We start from the raw sequence: 20,150 nt of genomic DNA, 5'->3' as shown, positions 1-20,150 counted from the left end.
AGGTGAGGAAACTGAAGGGTGGAGTGAGGGGCCTTGGCCCACAGCAGACCCTCCCAAAGGTCACGCTCACAGGTGAGAGCTGGGCAGGAGGCGCTGGGGGACAGAGTCTGCCAGACCCCAAGAGGCTGAGAAAGCCTCTCCCAAGAGAAATCACTCGACAGCCACTTTTGAAATCAGCTTTATTTTAAGCTATAAAAACCAAGAGTTTGTTCTTAAAAAAACATACAAAAGCACGCTATCAAAAAATAATAATAACATCAAACATGCAAACGTACAAAGGCCTTCATGAACCATCTACTCGGGCCAATTTCTGGCCACAGTACCTGGAAAGAGGGGAACAAGTCCACGAGGGCCGGCTACAAACCCAGTCACAGAGGGGCGTTCCCGCAGGCACAGGCGGGGTGGGTCACGCCTGGTCTCCACTGCCCCAGGCCGAGGAGGATGAGTGAACCTTTGCTTTCCTGGGTAGGATAAGGCACTCCACAGGGCAGGGGATGGGTGATGGCTGCGGGCGGCAAAATAATGTCCACCCCATAAAGATGCTCACATCCTAATCCCTGGGACTGTGACTATGTTAGTTTCCACGGCAGAGGAATTAAGGTTGTCAGGTGGAATTAACAATCAGCTGACTTTAACATCAGAAGAGGATCCTGGAGTTCCTGGGTAGGTCAAAGGTCATTGTCTGGTGGGTTAAAGGTCACCACCAGGGGCCTTAAATCAGAAGAGGGAGGTAGGAGGGGAGTCCTGAGACCTAAAAGGATTTGACTGGCCGTTGCTGGTTTTGGAAATGGAAGGGGGCCACGAGCCAAGAAATATGGGAGGCTGGCCTCTAAAAACTGGAAAAAGCAAGGAACTTCCCCACCAGAGCTTCCAGAGGAACCGCCTGGCTCAGCCCACCAGACCCACATCAGACTGCTGACCTCCAGAACTGAAAGCAAGGTCTCGTTTTAGGCTCCCAAGCTGTGGAAGTTTGTTAGCCTGGCAACAGGGAACTGACCCAGAGCCAAAGGGTCAGGGGTCAAGATGGCCCTGCCCCGACCGCAGCCTGACTTCCAGGGGAGGACCCACAGAGGCATCCCTGGGTCTGCACCTTGTCAGGGGAGGCAGACCCCGAGAAAACCCAGCAGGTCCTGGCCCTCCCAGGCCCGTCCTCAGGGGACACCTGAGGGGAATCAGAGAGGGGGTTAGGGGCTCGGACACTGGCTTTGCCCCCACTTGCCCTGTCATCCCACAGGCCCTTTTCCAGTCCCCCCACGCCTTCCCCGATAAGAGCTCATCTTTCCCTTTTTCCTCCTCCACTTCTTCCTTCTGTTCTACTCAGAGGCTGAGGCCGGCTCGACGTGATCCTGCACCACAGCAGGCAGAAGGGGTGAGGCTCGGGCCCCGGTCAGGAGATGGGGAGACTGGAGACCCAGCCTGAGCAGGGCAGTCCTCAGGCAGGTGTGGCAGGACCTCGCGGACAGGCAGTGATCCCGGAGCTGGGTCCCCGAGCCACACACCCTCCTCACCCCTCCTTCAGGGCGTGCAAGCTCCACTCTCATCCACAGAGCTTCCCCCGAGGGCTCCTGCTCCACAGGAGGGGTCATCAGGACGCAGCTGTTCCAGTTCCAGCGGCTCAGGGGCCAACTCCTCAGCCAGGCCTGGGCAGAAGCGGCAGAAGAAGGCAGGACACCCGGAGGGGCCGCGTGGGGCTGTGACGCTGGTGCTGGTCTGACGGGCCCAACATGGAGTGGTGCCACATGATCGCCAGGCCCTCCTAAGGAGATCAGTATACAGGGAAAGATAACCAACCTTTATAAGTGAAAATAGGGCCTTGGAGGGCTCGTGTGCCCCTGTGTTGATGTCCAGAATGCTCCGGATGCTCTTGGCGTCACTGCTGGACAGGTTCCCCTTGATGGTCAGGATGGCACTCAGGTGGCCCTTGCTGGCAAAGACAGGGTCCCGTCAGTGCAGCCCGCTCACCAACACCCCTGCTCACACCCCTCCCCAGCTCCCAGACTCCTGGCTGGAGCCACAGAGCCCGGCAGCCAACGCCCCTGCCCACGAGGGTGCCCCGTTCTGCTTAACCCATTGCGCTCGGGTGGCACCAGCCGCAGTGCCTCCAGAGGGTGCCAAGCTCCTGCCCGGTCCAGCCTTTGCACTGGCTGTTCCTCCCAGAATGCTCGTCCCCAGGCCCTTGAGGTAACCAGCTCCTTCTCACCCCTTAGCACTTAGCTAACATGTCACCTCCCCGTCAAGAAGCCACCTGCCAGTACAGGAGACACGGGTTCGACCCCTGATCTGGGAAGATCCCAAATACCACCAAGCAACCAAGCCCTTGGACCACAGCTATTGAGCCTGTGCTCAAGAGCCCTCAAGCCCTCAAGCCCGCGCTCTGCAGTAAGAGGAGTTACTGCCATGAGAAGCCCGCGCTCTGCAGTAAGAGGAGTCACTGCCATGAGAAGCCCGCGCTCTGCAGTAAGAGGAGTCACTGCCATGAGAAGCCCGTGCGCTGCAACTCGAGAGCAGTCCCCACTTGCTCAGCTAGAGAAAAGCTCGCGCAGCAACAAAGACCAGCACAGCCAAAAGTAAACAATAAAAACTGTTTTAAAAAGTCACCTCCCAGAGAGGATTTTCCAGCTCTAAAGTCAGCACTTCCCGCCATTCACAACCTTGGTTAAACAATCTTTAAAACTTGCAAATAGTACTCCTTCACCGGATGACCTCATCATTGCTAACCCTCATCTGACCATCTGTCTGTCAGAAGGCCTGGTCTGTCTTGTACCTCCTCCCATCCTGGTGCCTAAACACAGCCGGGTAGCTAGTAGGAGACCACTTGATAACTGTTGGCCGGCTGGGTGGATACAAGGATCCATGAATGGATAGACGGATAGGTGGGCAGGTGGATGACTAGATGGGTGGATGATGGATAGATCGAAGGACAGACAGATGGGTAGATGAGTGCGTGACCAGATGGCTGGATAGCTAGATGGGCGTCCAGATGGGTAAGCGGGTGCCTGTATGATGGGTAGATGGACGGAGTGGATGGGTGGCTGAACAGGTGGACTAGACCAGCCAGCGGCTGGACCAGGCTATGCTGGGACAGGCCGGCCACACCAGAGGACTCAACCCACAGAGACTGCTGCCCTGGCTCACCAGATCCTCAAGCAGTCAGGGATTGAGCCTCCACTGTAGAACAGAGGCCCCAGGACACAGGTCAAGCCTCTGAGGACCCCTAGGCTGACCGGCGGACCCCAGCTTCACTACGGACGTGCCACGGCCTCCAGCAGGTCCGTGGTCCCTCTGGTCTCGGATCCCCCTCTTAAGGAAATTCTCAGAGGATGCAGTGTGGAGCCGAATGCCTGGCTTTGCTGTCTCGGCTCTACAACTGATCAGCTGCTTTACCCTGGACACATTCCTCACACCCCCCAGGTCTCATCTGCACGACGGGGATGAAGAGTTTCAGCCCCAGCAGGCAGCAGCGAGGACCAAGTGAACAGCTGCTGTAAAGATCTGGGCACAGTAGCCAGTATCTATCTGCGCTGTGCCCACCCTGCAGGGACTCACTCTGCATCCCCCACAGGCTCTGACCGCAGCAGGTAACCACAGGGCCACACTGCCTTCCCCGGGTGCTCGGAGGCCCCGGTTCTCACCTGAAGTCAGGGTACGAGGTGGCGTAGCTGGCCACCTCAATCTTGATGGCACTGGGGTCTTGCAGGCGAATGATCTCTGCGAGCCTGGGGAGGGCGTCGTGCAGCCAGGTGGCTGGGGAGCCCTGCAGGCACAGGCTTCGTTGAGAGAGGCTGGCCCTGCCCAGAATCGTGCCCAGGGGCCCAGAGAGGCTCAGGTCAGACCTGATCAGGTTTGAAGAGGCCCAGAGAGGATGTCCTAGCCCGTGAAGAGCTTGGAGCAGGAGGGCAGCCCACCACCATGGGAGGTTGGGGGGGGAGGAGGGGCTCACATTCTGTGTGCAGAACTGCTGGATGAGCTGGGCGTTGGCCTGGACGTGCCCCGCCAGCTGCTGCTGCTGCTCCGCCGTCTGGAGGACCAGGCGCCGCTTGCAGAGGCGGGCGATGTACTCCTTCACCAGGTGCAGGTGGACCGCCTCCAGGAGCTCCTGGGTGGGTGAGCGGGCAGGGCCATGGGAACCCACCACCTCCCTGAAGGCCAGGGTCCAGGGAGGGGCGGTGGCCAGAGCAAAAAGCGCATCCGGGTGTGCGCACACACACGTCTGCCTGCGTGTCCCCAGCCGGCAGCCCAGCACCCCCTCACCTCCCGGAAGCAGTCCTGCAGCTCTGAGAACTCAGGCATCCTCTCGGCCACGGCGGAGACAATTTCCTCCAGGGTCTGCTGGGGGGCAGCCCAGCGGGTCTGCGTGAACCTCTTGAACAGCGGCTGCGAGAGAGGGTCAGGCTGTGTGGCCACACCCGGCAGAGGACGGGCCAGCCCAGTAGACACGCACGCACAGACACGCACAGACACACACGGGGCCGGGACGGGGGTTGGGTTATATGAAAGACTCCCCGGGCGCTCCAGCAGGAAGTGGAGGCCGGGTCTGGGTCCCCTTCTCCAAGGCCGACCAGCCAGGACTGCCATCTGCCTGCCCTGAGGCCTTCTCCAGCATCTCCCTTCTTAGATAAATAAATTCCTGACTAAACAAAGCCCTGTGCTTGGCTGGGGCTATGACGATGACCCTGCGGAGTCATCCAGGGTCACCGCCTGGCCACCTGCAGCCGCGGGGAACTAGGGTCAAGGGGGGCTCCCCCGGGGGGCAGGCAGGGAGTGCCCCCTCTTCCTCCCCTAGGACCCCCGCCTCCTCCTGCGGTACAGGCACTAAGGGTTTCTGGGGATGCCCTGGGCCCCGCAGATGTGGCGGGAGCCACCAGAGGCTCTGAGCCTCCTGGCTGGGAGGCAGGGTCGGGCAGAAGGGCCTGGGGGCCTCAGGGGAAACTACAGGCAAACTTGAAGACTAGGTGGAGTCCCAACAGCGAGGGGCGCTGAGGCTTCTCTTCCGCACCCCAGGGCCCTAAGCGGCCCTCTGAGGCCAAGCCCGAGGCTGAGCGGGGGTGATGTCAAGGGCGGATCACCGCCCCATCACGGGCCTACCTGCAGCTGCCCCGTGCCGCGCCTTCCACGAGCCAAGTCTTCATTTCTGTCGCCGACCCCCCCACCCCACCGTCCAAGGCCCTCCCGCAGCCCCCCCAGCACTAGACTCAGCACTGCCGCGGGGCAGGAGGCTGGACTACCTTCAGGTCCCCAAACAGGCTCTGGAGCAGGGTATCAAAGCCATGGCTCTTGAGCTCATTCAGGGGCCTCAGCAGGGAGCTCCGGAGGTCTGGCGGTGTCTGCCACTGCTGCTCCAGGGACGTCCTGGAAACACAGGAGGCAGGGAGGTCACGCCAGCCCCAGCCCTGCCCGGCCTGCAGCCCTAAACCCAGAGAGCCCAGGAGCCCCAGGCGAATCTCCCTAAACCATCGCTCTAGAACCCTCCCTGGCTCCCCAGGCCCGGTGGGAGCAAGACCAAGGCACTCCATCCAGGCTCCCTAGGCGGGACCCAGCCTTCCCACCTAACACCCACCTAACACCACATCCTGTTCTAACTGAGGACAAGTGGCTCAGCCTCTCCATAGCTCAGGGTGCTCATGGATCAGTGGACACAGTCACTGTATCTACTTAAGGAAGTTGCTAACAGGATAAATGAAGCCCTGCGCGTGAGCGCCTGACCCACTGGCACTAGACAAATGTTCGCTGTTGCCGCTGTAAGCCTGGGTATTTCCTTTCCACCCTGTTCATTTTAATTCAACATCTCTGCTTAGGCTGCTCCTCCTCCCTCCCCCATCCCAGGCACCCGCCCCACCCCCCCACCCCCGCCTCTCTGCACCCCCACCCCCTGCCGGCTTCCCGGCCCCCCCCACCAACACAGGCAGGCAGCCGCAGTGACTCCCCGCACTGCCCAGCGCCCTTACCGGAAAGGGAGGCAGTTGTTGATGTTAGCGATGACATTGGCCCTGTAATTGCGCAGCTGTCTGCATCGCTCCAGAAATCCATCAAAGGCGCGCTGGTAGCTGGTGAAAGGGAAAGGGCACACGTAGGAGCAGCACAAACACTGGGGCAATGGCAGCCTCGGTGGCTGCCTGATCACCCTCCTGCTCCACATGTGGGCCGGACGCAGCAGGCATTCCGGAACTGGCTTCACACGCTCAGCGCTCAGCCAGGCGGGGCCAGGGCCCCTGCAGAGCTGCTGGAGAGGATGCGGCAGAGCCCCCAGGCCCCTCTAGAGCTGCAGGCAGAGGCAGGGAGGCTGGCAGCCATAACTCTGGGGTCACAGACCCGGGTCATCACCTGAAGGGGAGGCCAGGGCCTCAGTCCCTCGGGGGGCATCTTTGCAGTCGGAGGCTGCTCTTCCAGGGGATTTGCTGAGCAAGGTGGGGGCGGGGTGGTCAGATGACCTGAGGCTCTCAGCGCCCAGTTTGGTGGTGCAGGGGGACAAGGACTCCTGCTCATAATAACAGACACCCTAGGGGCAGGGAGGGGGCGCTGGTCTAGCTAAGATCCCCACCTGGGGCCCAAGGGAGGGATTGGGGCTCTGAGAGAGGTGGTGGCAAGGACTCCTCAGCCCCCAGCCCCGCTCCAGGCATGTATGCCCATCACCCACCTCCTGAGGAACCTGGCCAGCTCTTCCAACAGCAAGGGCTTTATCTGCGCGCCCAGGTCCAAGGTGATGCTCTCGGCCTTGGCCTGGCCCTGGGAGATGATCTGCAGGGGTCAGGGGTGAAACTGAGCAGAAGCCTGCCTGCTCTAGGGCTGGGGCAGGGGTGGGCGTGGGTAAGACATGGAGCAAGGGGGTGTGTGCTCAGTGGCGGGCCCGTCTGCCCACAGGGACGAGGCCGGTGCAGGCGGCGCAGTGGGTGCTACCTGGATGATGTCGATGGCCAGCTCACTGTGGCAGTGACCGTCCAGCCTCTGCGGGGCCTCATCGTTGGTCCAGCGGTTTGACTCCAGCTCCAGAGCTCGGGCCGTCAGCTCCCTCACGCTGGCCTGGAGGGGAGGAGGGGCCCGCTCAGGGTAGGGCGAAGCCCACGGGGGCATCCCTGCCAGGCTCCCTGCCCGTGCCCCCCGCTCCTCTTCCTTCCCACCCCGCCTCAGCCCCGCCTGGCACTGGCCCTGGACTCACCACCTCGTTGGAGAGGAACGTGGCCTCTAGCAGCCGGATCTGGGTTGGGGGCAGGAGGGTCCCCAGTCTGACTCCCTGCAGCTCGGGCGCCAGCTTGGGGCTGTTGAGGATGTCGCTGTGGGCAGATGGGCTGGCTTGAGGAAAACCAGCACTGTCCCCCCAACCCCAGCCCCCGCCCCAGCCAGAGCCCTGCACACAGCTCAGTCGCCTTCCCTCCTGTGCCTCCCACCCCTGCCTCTCCATCTCAGTTCAATCCAGGCCCCAAATCCCAGAATCACCCTGCCTCCGTTCACTCTCTCAGCCGCATCCACTCTTACTCCAGGTTATGCTCCCGAAACCCATCAGCCTCGAGCTACCCTGCCAGAGGCACCCCACAGCCCAGCCCCCATCTCCCGCCTGGCACACCGAAGGACCCTCCTCCCGGGCTCCCTGCCTTGCCTCCAACAGTCCCTCCTCCCCGCTAGGGCGGGAAGAACCACATTTCCGGTCTGATCGTCCTGCTCCAAGGGCTCCCACTCCCCTTCTCACCCTCTGTCTCCTTCCCTCCATCCCCCACAGTGCTCCCATTGCATCCCACCAGCCTTGCCCCGCCTCCCCCCACCCCCAGACCAGCTGTGCTGCCCTCAGAGGAGGGCCAGTCCCAGCAGGAAGGACTGTCTGCCCCTCCCCGACCTCACCCTGGACGGAGGCATATCCACCCATCCTTGTGGCGCTTCCCTTGGGTCCCAGAGCCTCCTGGGGACTGCCCAGCCCTGGCACTTCCTCAGGGCCTTTGTCTGCCCGGAGGCTCAAGAATAGCCCTTTCTGCCTCCCGCGCCCCCCCACCCCGGCCTGGATGCGCTGTGTCCCTTTGCTCCCCAGACTTCTGGCCACACGGGCCTCCATGGAGCCACCCTGGTCGCCCGCTCTCAGGGCTCAGCGTCCCGCTGCACTGACCCCAGGGGGCCCCAGGTGAAAGCCCCTGAGGTCACAGGGACAGGAAAGTGGAGGGGCAGAAGGGACAGGCCCAGCACTTCCTGGTGAGTCAGGACCAACAAGAAGGAACCGGTTCGGCTGGCGGGCCTCTCCGGCATCCCCTGCCCTGGCCAGCTCCCCTGCTCTCCTTGGCTCCTCACCACCACCCCCGCCTGGTCCTTCCTTGGGCCCCTGCTGGAGGCTGAGCCACCAGCACCAACCGAGACCACTGACATCCCTGAGAGCCTCAGACATCGCTCACAGGGCCTACACCCCAGGCTTCCTGCAGGCTTTACGCTACAGGCGGGGCCAGCCCCTACCAGAAACCCCGAGCCGATCCACACTGCGGTTTAAGTCTCTCCCCACCCAGCTTGTACGAATGGCAGACATGCTTGTTGCAGTACAATAAGGGAAAAAAGAAGAAAAAAGAGGTGTTGTGCTGTTTTTTCTTTCCAGTTCTTTACCTGTTCCTGATCTGCAGTCTGTAACTAAGTTTCTTTATCAAAAGATTAAACCTGATTTGAGAATTACATGCTGCACCTATCGTCCCCTCAAAACATTTTGTATCTGGGGCTCAACTTCATAGCGCCCTCTCTGCAAACCACCCCTTCGAGTTTTTCTCTCCTTCTGAAGTCCACAAAAGACAACGGACCCAAACTGGACCAAAATGGCAGCCAGCAGACTGCAGGACCCAAATTACCAGGCTACTCAACGCCAGCCTGATGACTGTTTTTGAAACAGCGTGAGGAGAAGCACACAGGATCCTCACCCCTCTGTTATTTCCAACCCCAGACTGCGAGCCCCCAGCTATATGATCCCCTAGGTTCCCCACGGAGGCAGGGACACAGTTCTGAGGCAGGAGCCTGCTGTGTTCTTGCCTCTGTCTCCGGATTTTCTTATCCAGCTTCGGTGGGCAGAGAAAGCCAAGATACTGGCAGCAACATGCTCAGGGATGCATGGGGTCTGAGTGTATCAGGGGATGCCCGCATCTGAATACAGTTGGTACTAGGGATTCTCCACGACAGTACCAGGCGCCTCCCAAACTGAGAGCTGCAGGCCTTGGTGGCCAGAACTCAGCTCTGCCACTGGGGGAGACTCTACACAATGGGGATTTCCCCAGCAGGCCCAGTGCCCCCCATCCTGCCTGGGAGTGCTCCCTAGGCCTGCTGGGTGTTGAACCACAGTGCTCCCAGAAGGCCTCCCAGCCCAGCCTTGGGCCCTGTAGGGCAGCTCCCTTTGCCAGGAACACCATCCCCCGCTGGCTCTCCCAGCTTGTCCTCGCTTCCCCCTCCCCTGACTCCCTTACTTCTGTTAGACTGTCAGCGGCCCCAGAGCAGGGCCGCTGCCTCCTGAGGCAGGTAGAATCCTGCACCTCCTCCTCCAAGCTGGCTTCCTGGGCTGACCCAGGCCAGGCCAGGCCAGGGCCCCTGCTCCTGGCCACAGCCCTTCCTGACTCTGGATCACAGGCGGCTTCACCCCCTAACCCAGACTGGAAACTCAGGAATGAAAGATGAGGTCCTTGCCCCCATTCTCTGTGCCTCAGGTTCCCCAGCTATGGGATGCCGCTGAGGCCGGAGAGACTAAGGATTCCCGGGGCAAAGCAGGCCCAGCGGAGGCCCTGCCCCTTTGATTCCAGGCCCGCCTGGGCCGTTCTCCCAGGGGACTCCCTGAACTTGGTGACACCCAGGCCCTGCCCGCCTGGGGACCCCCGCCTGTCACCCCGCGCCCAAGCTCACTTGGGATAGAGGTTCTGCACCCATAACAGCAGCATGTAGGTGTCTCGCGGGCACAGCTCAAACTGCGTCAGGGCTGCCAGCTGGGACGCGAATTCCGCGTGGTAGCTCTCGGCGTAGGCGGCCACCACGCGGATGTCTGCGGGGAAGAGCGGCTTGAGGCGCTCCACCACGGCCTCCAGGTCCTCCTTCATGGTGCGGCCCATGTGCAGGAAGGCGCGCTCGGCCTCCGTGCGGCCCTCGGCGTCCGCGGCCGGCCGCCGGCTCAGGCGCTCCGCGGCCGCCTGCGCCACGCCGTCCCGCCACAGCTGCAGCCAGCCCCGGGGCCGCGTGGCCGCCAGCCCCGGGCACCCTGGGGGCCCCGCCGCCGCCGCCGCCGCCGCGTGGTCCTGGCGCTCCTGCTCGGCCAGCACGGCCAGCGCCTGGCGCAGCCGCTCGGGCTCCGCTTCCAGCGGCCGGCGCAGCTGCCCTAGCACCTGGTCGCGCAGCAACGCGTACAGCGCCTCCACCTCGCTCTGGCGCTGCACCAGCTCCTCCTCGCTCGCGCGACCCGCCGCCACGGCCTCCTGCAGCTCCAGCTCCAGCGCCAGCAGAGGCCCCGCCGCCTCCAGCCGCCCGCGCTCCAGGTCGGCCTTGAGCTCCTCCACTGCGGCCAGGACGCGGCATTAGTGTGGCCTGGGGTTCTGAGACCCGCCCAGTTCACCTCCCAGGGGCCAAGACTCCCCAAATCATGCGGGGTGTCCCAGCCCGGGCAGGGCACACAGGCTCAGATCCTGAGATCAGGGGGCAGCAGGTGAAAGCAGGGACGGGAGGCCCTTCACGCCGGCGTGCCCTGTCCCCTCCGTCCCGGCTGAGCGGGGCATCCACTCCAATGAGCCCCCATCCTGCCCACACCCTGACCACCTGGGGAGGGGTTCCCGCCTACCTGTGGGCAGCTGAGCAGGCGGCTGCAGACTGGATTCAGACTCGCCCTCAGTCTCTGCTAAGCTGGGCTTACCCTTCTTCTTCCTGCGTTTGGTGAAGACGCTGAACACTGTGGCCAGGCCTTTCGACTTTTTCTTCTTCTTGCCGGCCTCTTCTTCCTCCATGTCCGGGGCCACCTCCCTGGGGATCCTGGGGGAGGGGGCAGAGCTGGGCTGCTGGCCCACTGCACAGAGCGAGAACCGAGGTCCAGAACAGTCACAGAGCGCTAGAGGCTGGGCTGAGGCAGGAATCCAGCCCCAGCTCCATCCTCCGTTCTGCTGGGTTCTTTTCTTGACTCGCGTGCCTTGGGGTCCCAGAGGAATGCGATGAGCAGAAACAGGACTGCTCCTGCTGGGACCACGAGGCAGGCAGGGCCAGACCCCTATTATGACCTTGGGGGGCTCAGGTCTACAGAAACCACAGTGCCCCCTCAAGCCCTTTCCCAGGTCGGAGGGACAAGCGGCCCAAGGAGGCACAGGACTGTCTGAGGTCACACAGCAGCTCACACAGGAAACTCACTACAGTGCATGCTTCCGGCTGCCCAAGTGGGGTGATGTCACCACCACAGAAGCTTCCATTTCCTGAGTGCCCATCCCATCACTTCCACACTGCCTTCCAGGAAGGGTGTTATTTTCCTCATCTCACATGACTAGCTCAGAGAGGCTTAAAATGCCCCCATGGTCGACAGCTTGGAACTCAGCTCACCAGGCACTGGGCACCCTCACGATCCAGAGAGGCAGCACCCTCCCCAGCGCCTTGACCCTGGGGAAGCCAGGCCAGGACCGGTGGAGGGGAACACGGCTGAATCCAAAGGAGGCAGCGGGGCAGGGCTGGGAAAGGGGAGCAGAGGGGAACGGGCCTCCTTGGTAACTTGAGTGACCCATAACAGGGCCTGCCCCACCACCCATAAGTAAATACACCAAGTCGTGACTCATATACAGCACGACTTCAACTCACGCCTCCAGAGGCCCTGCAAGGCACACAGGGTGATCCGCCCCTGCAGAAAGGGAAACTGAGGCGGCAGGAGGTGGGGGGGTTGGGATTAGGCCCGTCAGACTTTCCACAGCAGTTTTTGGCAGCACTTTTTGGTGGTGATGCAAGATGACCTGCTTCAGACCCGGGGCTGCCCCGACCCGGCAACCGGGCTCTTCTCCTCCAAGGCAGTTTCCGGGAAAATAGCCTTGCTCCACATACAGTCCCACCAGGGACAGAGCGGGTCACGTGGCAGGAGTTGTGGGAATCCCAGTGCTCCACAGGGCCGGCCAAGGCCGAGGGCAGAGGGAACCTGCCCCAAACCTCCACCGCGCCTTCCCCTTCCTCCAGTGTGGGTGCTGGAGCCCCTCCTCATCCGGGGAGCTCTGCCCTCTGCACTTTGGAGAAGGAAGGCACGATGGTGGGGGCTCGGGCACGGAGACCACTTGGGCCCTGGGGCATCCCACCACCTCCATCTATGTTTCCTGTTTTTGGCTGAACTGAGCAGCTTGTGGGGGGCTCAGTTCCCCTGAGGAGGGATGGAACCTGAGCCCTTGGCAGTGACAGAGCAGAGTCCTAACCACTGGATTGCCGGGAAGTCCCCCATCTGGGGCTTTAGACACATTGCTTCACCCCTGTGGCCTCAATCCTTTCTGGAAACAGAGCAGACACTTGCTTAGGGGGCTGCCAGAAGGGCTTCAAGGAGAGGGAGCATATAAATAGCAATAATCGCCATCCTGAGGGAGTGCAAACAGGCAGACTGGCCCTGGTCCTGCACATTTGCACTTTCTCCCCTAATGCTCCCAATGTTATACCAGGAGCTGGAGCCCAGAGAGGTGGATTAACCTGCCCAACGTCACAGAGCTAGCAAGGTGCGGAGCTGGGCTCCCAGCCCAGAGGGGTCTGAATCCACAGCCTAATCCTTTTTTTTTTTTTTTAATTTAGTCTCCGGCCATATCAGCCTGAAGGCGCCAGATCTGTGATCGTGGAAGCTAAGCAGTGTCGGGCCTGGTTAGTATTTGGATGGGAGACCACCTGGGAATACCGGGTGCTGGAGGCTTAAAAAAAAATAAAAATAAAAAATTTAAATACAGTTGATTTACAATTGATCTGCAATCAACTAATCTATAGTAATTTTGATCGCCCTGCCCAGTACAGGGGCACAGGCCGGCCACCCAGCGCTCCACACTGGGAGGCGGCTGGGGAAGCACCATTTGGCCCAGGGTGGCCCAGTCCCAGCTCCTCCCCCTGGGCCAATGGACAGTGGGCAGACATTGACTTTGGTGGGAGGGGGACCCTCTGACCTGCTAGAGGTCCCTAAGGACTCTGAGGTAGAAAAGGAGGAGGTGAGAGAGGGGACAGCGTGGCCTTGGGCACCCTGTAACCCCTTCTTCCCCCTGGGGCAGCAATGGGGGCTCTGTGAGGACTGCAGCCCGGCCGCCAAGGGGGCTGCCCACGTATCCAGGGGCCCCATGAAGTCCAGGATGGAAGGGGCCAGGGTCAGCAGACCAGGGAGGAGGAGGGAGAGGCTGCGCGGGCACAGAGGTGGCAGGCCGGCTGCCCCTCCCGGCGACTAGCTGCAGGGTCTCCGGCTGATCCCACCTACCCGTCAGCTCCGCTCCTGCTGGGCACAGCCTCCCAGCATCTCCTGTCACAGAAGAGGGGACTCAGCCTCAGAGAGGACCGGGCCGGCTCACCTGCTGCGGGAGAGAGCAGCTGAGACCCAAACACCCTTGAGCAGGGTTGGCCCCAGGCTGGGCGAAGGGCCACAGAGGGAACATGCCCAGGTGGAGTGAGGGGGACACCAGGTCCCTCCTGTCGCCCAGGCTGTCTTGGGCCAGCAGGTTGGGTTTCCTGTCCTTGAAGCTGAGCATCCTGCCTTGGGCAGGCTGGCCCCCGCACCCTCTTGCCCCCAGCCTCATCAAGGAGCCACAAGCTCAGGGACAGAGACGACCCTCCGTCCACAAAGGAGCCCCAGGAAATGTGGGCAATGGCAAAGCCAAGCTGAGCCCAAGGGGGAAGAGCAAGGGGCGGCACAGGGGGAAGGGGGTGGCCAGGCACAGGTGGGGCCTGGTGCCCGAGCTCTGGGGGCACACAGGGTGTCTGCTGCACAGAGGAACAGACACTGGGCAGGCCCCCCACCACCACCATCCCTGGGCGCTGACAGGGGCTGGCACGTTCCAGGAATACACACACACGTGAACACACACACACACACACATGCACACACGCTTCCTTATCATCCAGACAACCTGGTCCTCAAGTCCAGAAGCAGCTCAGAGAACCAGCCCTCTTCCCGCCCCCCACCCCACCCGTGCTTGGCCTGGATAATAGAATGGCCAGGGAAACACATTGGCTCTTCACGAGGCCTCCTGGGACCTGGTGGTGGGCAGGGTTCTGAGCACAGCCCCCCAGCCCGGGACAGGATGGCCAATGGCCAGGGCCCTGGACCTGAGCCAGCTGGGGTGCCCTGGCCTCAGCCCTCCCTGCAGTTCCTGGATCCCTTGCTGCATCCCTCATAGGAGCTGCCGTCTAGCCTCCTATTCACCCCAACTCGGCTTTGGGAAGCCGACCCCAGCCCCTCACGCTCTGCTGGGCTCACAGGAACACAGCCAGGGCACAGAGCCACCTGGGCACAGAGGGTCCTGCCAGGAAAACCCTGTCTTTCTGGCTCTGGGCCTGGGTCTCCGCCTACATCCTTCCTGCTGCCACTCAGAGGCTGCATAGCCCCTGCTTCCCCCGGGCCTCCCCCTGGGGGTGTTCCCCACTCGCGGGCCCCACCCACCTCAGGATTCACTGGTGGAGCCCCCCACCTCCACACCCAGGGTCTTTGCTGCTTTTTCATGCCAGGCCCAGGGGAATGTGGGGTTACAGGGGCCCCAAACCTGGCTTTATGGCAGGCCCTTGCTTCGCTCCTCCTGGCCTGGGAGGCACAGACAGCACCCCCATTTCGCAGCTGGAAAAAACAGGTGCAGAGAGGTGAAGAAACTTGCCTACAGTCTCCTGACTGGAAAGCAAGCGGAACAACAAGGACTACGCCTGGCTCAGAAACCAGCCTGGACCCTCTGCCTGCAGCCCAGGGGCTCAGGCAGGGCCAGGCCCGTCGGTCAGGGCTGCGGCCGAGGCTGCAGGAGGGGTCTCTTTGAGGGGCTGGGTGCCGGGGTCCAGCCCCAGCAGCATCCTAGGGTACCCTCAGGAAAGACGGCATCGGCGAGAGAGAGATGACACGGGTCTTACAATGGATTGAAACCTGATAGTCTGGGGTCGACCGATAAGAGAATAAAGGAGAAAGAATAAAGAGAAGAGAAAGAGGCTTGATCCTTGATTAACACAGAAAGCCAATAAAGCTCTTGTGTTCCAAGGAGTCATCCTGAAAGAAGAACAGAGAGAGAAAAGGAGGGGAAAAGAAAAAAAGAATGACACAGGGAGACCAAGCTTCGGTGAGCGAGGCCCCTAACTTTATTTCCAAAAGGAACTTTTATACTTTGACTTGTACATAGAGGGAAATGAAAGATGCAAAGTCATACAGAGTCAGCCCAAACATTACATCTGTTTTGTCTTTATCAAAACCAGGATTTTTTCTGCATACCTTTCCCATAAACAATGTTGTGTACAATATCTTCTGGCCTTGGAGGCCTGTGGACATTTTATGACCCTTTTTTGATAAAGCTGTTCAACCAGAAAACTTATTTTCCCTTGAAGTGTTTTTTCTTTGTATTTCTAATCTATGTCAACCCCAGAAAGTGCTAAACAGTGTTACATTCTCACGGAGCAAAGGTGCAGTGAGTTACAACAAAGAAAGAACCAGTTAGCTCAAAGGTCTGATGTGGTTAATTCCAAGGCTGCTGCTTGTTTTTCTTACATTCCAGCCATGGTAACCAATGCACTCCCAGGTGCACAATGAAACCCTTGACCAGTACTATCTATTCTAATAATTTTTCATCCCTTAAAGGACACTATGCTCGTTAGGACTTTTAGAATGTTTTGGCTTCCCATGCCTTTCAAGGTTGGGGAGTTGTGAACAATTACGTGTGTTAATTGCAAGAGTATGGATAAACCTGTCAGGCAAGCTAGAAAGCCATCAGAGGGGTTTGAATTGAAACACTCCTATCATGCCCAGGAGACTTATTAATTAGAGCCCTAAGTTGACTTTTTCCAGAGAAAGGTGGTCGAGGACAGCCCCCTGTTAATGTCAGAAGAGTTGGTAAAGGCACAAAATAGTAAGACAGACAGATTCCAGTTTTGGGGTAGATGCTCGAGCAGATTCAGGGGGTCCCTTGAGGCCGGATCCGCCTTTGCCTGTCAGGTTCTCTCCGCATGACCTTTGTCATGGGGGGGATCTCCTGTGGTGGCTCCCAGCATCTCCCCCTTTTTTATTTTTTAAGACAGCCAGATGTAATTTAGTCGCAAGCTTTTGAGTGTTTTGTTGAAGAGTTTTGACAATACAAGGAAGAATAATTATGAGAAGCAGAATTAGAACGGCCACAGCAGCATAGCTTAAATTAGTAGACAGAATGGGGTTTTTTTTGAAATAAAGTTAGAAAATGTATGGAAAAAGTCATTTGTTGTTCCTGTGGCAGTAAAGTCTAATCGGGAGTGTTCCATGGTCTTTATCTGATTGTGAAGTTTTTCTAAATCTAAACTAATGTTGGAAGTGTTTTATACCCCCGAAACGTGGTTTCTAATTTTTTTTTTCAGTTATAATCTGTCTCATTTACTTTCAGGGGTGTTACACAAATCCACCGGTAGTCCGCATGACAGGACAGTGCCAACCTTACTTTTAATGTCTGTAATTCAGTTCCAATATGCATTACCGCTTCCTCCAGGGCGTCTACCTCTATTTCTAGTTTTTTATCTATAACTTCCTGTGTTGTCAGCGTTAAAGAGACATTTTTAGACACAGTATTAACATATTAAGCAGTATGTACTTGTTGAGTCAATGATATTGTTGCCACAGTGACAGAAGTAATTGTAGTTATTAAAGCTGATATTTTCAAGATAAGTAAGCCCACAAACCGTCGTGATCGCATCAAATCTTGTAATTGTTGCAACACAGCAAGACCATAGTTATCATAGCAATAAGTCACAGTCACAGGCACCGTAAGGTAGGGCGGACGTTGTAGCACCAGAAAGGAGCAGACATTATACTGAGGGGTCAAACAAGATGAAAGCACACATCGTTTACAAGTTACTGTATTACGTCTACCTCCTTTTTACTGACCGCTTTGGCCCTATCACTATATCTGTATTGTAAAACGCCTGTTGTGGGTGCACCGGGGAGCAGCTGCAGGCGTCGGCCCGGGGGAGGAGCGTCCCCAGCAGCAGGAGGCAGAACACGCGGCAGGCTGTGGGCCGCGGCGCCCATGGCGGGCGGAGGAGCGGGGGCCGCGGACTCCGGCTAGCTGCCGCCTGGGCTCGGGGCATTTCCCTCTCGCCGGCGTGGCCGCGTTGGTCTGGAGGGCACCTCGCGGGTGCGCTCTCTTCTCCGGCCTTCACTCGCCGCACAAACTTTTTCGGCTCTAGGTTGCGGGGTGCAGTGAGGAGGGTGTGGGGCGCCGCTCCGGGATCCAAATTGGCGAATCTGCGTCCTGAGGAAAAATACAAACATACCCTCTCCCACAAGTTAGCAACACATCTGGCTGGGATATGAAATTTATACCTTAAATCAGCTGCATTTTGATGGTGAATTTTGTGAGAATTTTTGGCCTTGTCGATCATTTTATGTAAATTTAAAGCAATTATTTTAGTCAATGCATCTGTCAAAACATTTTTTTCATGTAAAGGGCCGGGCAAGCCAAAATGGGCTCTAATATGTCCCACAGAATATTTTTTCTCTATGTGTTTAATCTCTTTTTGTAAATCAGATAACAAGGAGAAAATAGTAGTTTTAGTTTTTGGAATATTAGTAGTCTCTGTATGAGGCAACAACCCTACAATATATCGGGAGCCAATCAAAAGATTGAAGGTGTGGTCTCTTAAATGTTGAAAAGCCTAAATAACTGTTCGTAACTCAGCCCTGACATTTTATTTTATTTTTTATTTTCTTTGCATTAAAAGATCCTTTAAAGGTCTTAGAGCTTTAATTTCCTGCACCCAAAAGGCTAGATCGCTAGATCCAAATGTTCTGCGGCCCCTAGCTTGAGAAGTCAAGGTTTTTCCTGTGTGATAATAAGGTAAAAGCAAAAGCTGTGTTACTCTTTGACCTTTACTAATTTGCACAGTTTTGGTAGGCAGCGAGATCAAAACTTTAATTTCCTCAATATAATCAGAATCTACCACACCAGGCACCACTGAAATTTTTTGAAAAGAAAGCTAGCTACGCCTCAGCACAAATCTTACAATGCCCTCAGGTAGGGGGCCAGCCACTCCCGTTGGAATTGGAGTAACCGGCACTTCAGGGGTTAATATTGTTGTTAAGTCCCCTTACTGTTCCGCTTTTCTCTTGGCCTGGGTGAGGCCCCCCTGAGGGGTTATCTCCAAGGAGCACGCTCTGTATATTGTGCACGCGTCTGTTAAAAGCTCCTTTGTTCAAAAAACTTTTTATCTTCTTCTTACCCTCTCTCTCTCTCTCCAGTCTCACCTGTCTCCGCGTCTCTGGCGTTTGAATCTCGTCTCTCCCAGTCTCTCTCTCACTCCTCTTTTCTGCAGCACCCCCACCCCGCATACCATTTTCTCTCCCAGTCTTTCTTGTTTCTGTCCAGTTTTTTTTCTGGGACTCACAGAGTTTTCATCTTTAAGTCTCCATCCCCTTTTTTCTCTCTCTCTCTCCCTCGCTGTCTCGCTCCGTCTCTCCCTCTCCCTTACAATCTCTTTTTCTTTTTCTCCGCGGCCCTCCATGACCACTGTTTCCTCCTCTCCCGGATTTCCCTTTTCCCTTTTTCTCTTTTTCGCAAACTTGTCGGCCACCCACAGGTACAATCCTGACCGCCCCGTGTTACAATCTCAAATTACTTACCCTTCAGATTCATGAGCAGGATTTAAAGCGTCTCTAATCATGTTCTATAAAGAAAAGGTGTCAGTGGGGACTTTTTTTGGGCCCTGCAAGGTGTAGTAAGTTTTTAAAGGTTTGCGCAGAGGGGGAGGGAGCTCGCCAGGGCGCTCGGCCGCAACAGACACTGTTCTTGTTCCAATGTAAAAAAGGATTGAATACTAACTTTTTTAACCTTAATTTTTTTTTTTTGTTTAACAGTTTCAAGATTACTTGTATAAAGAGTTGCGGTTCCTTAGTTTCAGTGTTACCCATGTCAGAAAATCTACTATCTTGTTTATTTCTGTTCACGCAAAAAGATTTCACTACCTACTCCTTCTCACCCTACTTATCTTATGTAGGGGGGTCTGCAGCACCCTGAGTGGGGTCCTAGCCGTCCCGAAAAACTGAACAATGGGGAGACTTACTTTCGGGGCCCCACGTTGGGTGTCACTTGCCGGGGTCCAGTCCCAGCAGGATCTAGAGAGAGATGACAGGGGTCTTACAATGGATTGAAACCTGATAGTCCGGGGTCGAACGATAAGAGAATAAAGGAGAAAGAATAAAGAGAAGAGAAAGAGGCTTGATCTTCCTTAACACAGAAAGCCAATAAAGCTCTTGTGTTCCAAGGAGTCATCCTGAAAGAAGAACAGAGAGAGAAAAGGAGGGGAAAAGAAAAAAAGAATGACACAGGGAGACCAAGCTTCGGTGAGCGAGGCCCCTAACTTTATTTCCAAAAGGAACTTTTATACTTTGACTTGTACATAGAGGGAAATGAAAGATGCAAAGTCATACAGAGTCAGCCCAAACATTACATCTGTTTTGTCTTTATCAAAACCAGGATTTTTTCTGCATACCTTTCCCATAAACAATGTTGTGTACAATATCTTCTGGCCTTGGAGGCCTGTGGACATTTTATGACCCTTTTTTGATAAAGGCTGTTCAACCAGAAAACTTATTTTCCCTTGAAGTGTTTTTTCTTTGTATTTCTAATCTATGTCAACCTCAGAAAGTGCTAAACAGTTACATTCTCACGGAGCAAAGGTGCAGTGAGTTACAACAAAGAAAGAACCGGTTAGCTCAAAGGTCTGATGTGGTTAATTCCAAGGCTGCTGCTTGTTTTTCTTACCTTCCAACCATGGTAACCAATGCACTCCCAGGTGCACAACAATGAAACCCTTGACCAGTACTATCTATTCTAATAATTTTTCATCCCTTAAAGGACTCTATGCTCATTAGGACTTTTAGAATGTTTTGGCTTCCCGTGCCTTTCAAGGTTGGGGAGTTGTGAACAATTACGTGTGTTAATTGCAAGAGTATGGATAAACCTGTCAGGCAAGCTAGAAAGCCACCAGAGGGGTTTGAATTGAAACACTCCTATCATGCCCAGGAGACTTATTAATTAGAG

General features: G+C 57.1%; 2 protein-coding genes across 5 annotated transcripts; both read right to left on the bottom strand.

Annotated features, from left to right (window-relative positions):
- Window positions 1-162: 162 nt before the first annotated feature.
- Window positions 163-14,824, bottom strand: LOC113879891 (tumor necrosis factor alpha-induced protein 2-like). 4 transcript variants are annotated; one of them, XM_027521712.1, is made up of 14 exons: window positions 14,661-14,824; window positions 13,382-13,475; window positions 10,766-10,953; window positions 9,844-10,486; window positions 7,154-7,268; window positions 6,895-7,017; window positions 6,635-6,735; window positions 5,946-6,044; window positions 5,226-5,349; window positions 4,252-4,374; window positions 3,941-4,096; window positions 3,633-3,754; window positions 1,792-1,924; window positions 163-1,640 (listed from the first exon to the last, which is right to left on the bottom strand). In XM_027521712.1, exons 1-14 carry the CDS (start codon window positions 14,722-14,724, stop codon window positions 1,314-1,316), a joined length of 2,412 nt encoding a protein of 803 aa, XP_027377513.1. In that variant the 5' UTR covers window positions 14,725-14,824; the 3' UTR covers window positions 163-1,313. The 4 variants fall into 4 exon arrangements, with proteins under 4 accessions (XP_027377513.1, XP_027377514.1, XP_027377511.1 ...); XM_027521713.1 differs by having other exon boundaries at window positions 13,382-13,472; XM_027521710.1 differs by having other exon boundaries at window positions 13,382-14,754.
- A 1,856-nt stretch (window positions 14,825-16,680) lies between these two features.
- On the bottom strand, window positions 16,681-19,458 carry LOC113879894. The gene is made up of 2 exons (XM_027521718.1): window positions 18,731-19,458; window positions 16,681-17,363 (listed from the first exon to the last, which is right to left on the bottom strand). The coding sequence occupies exons 1-2, from the start codon at window positions 18,741-18,743 to the stop codon at window positions 16,978-16,980; spliced, it is 399 nt and encodes a 132-aa protein (XP_027377519.1). The 5' UTR covers window positions 18,744-19,458; the 3' UTR covers window positions 16,681-16,977.
- Window positions 19,459-20,150: the final 692 nt, after the last annotated feature.

Source organism: Bos indicus x Bos taurus, chromosome 21 (genome assembly GCF_003369695.1).
Source record: "Bos indicus x Bos taurus breed Angus x Brahman F1 hybrid chromosome 21, Bos_hybrid_MaternalHap_v2.0, whole genome shotgun sequence".
In the NCBI taxonomy this organism is placed as follows: Eukaryota; Metazoa; Chordata; class Mammalia; order Artiodactyla; family Bovidae; genus Bos; species Bos indicus x Bos taurus.
This window is presented reverse-complemented; position numbering and strand designations above follow the sequence as displayed.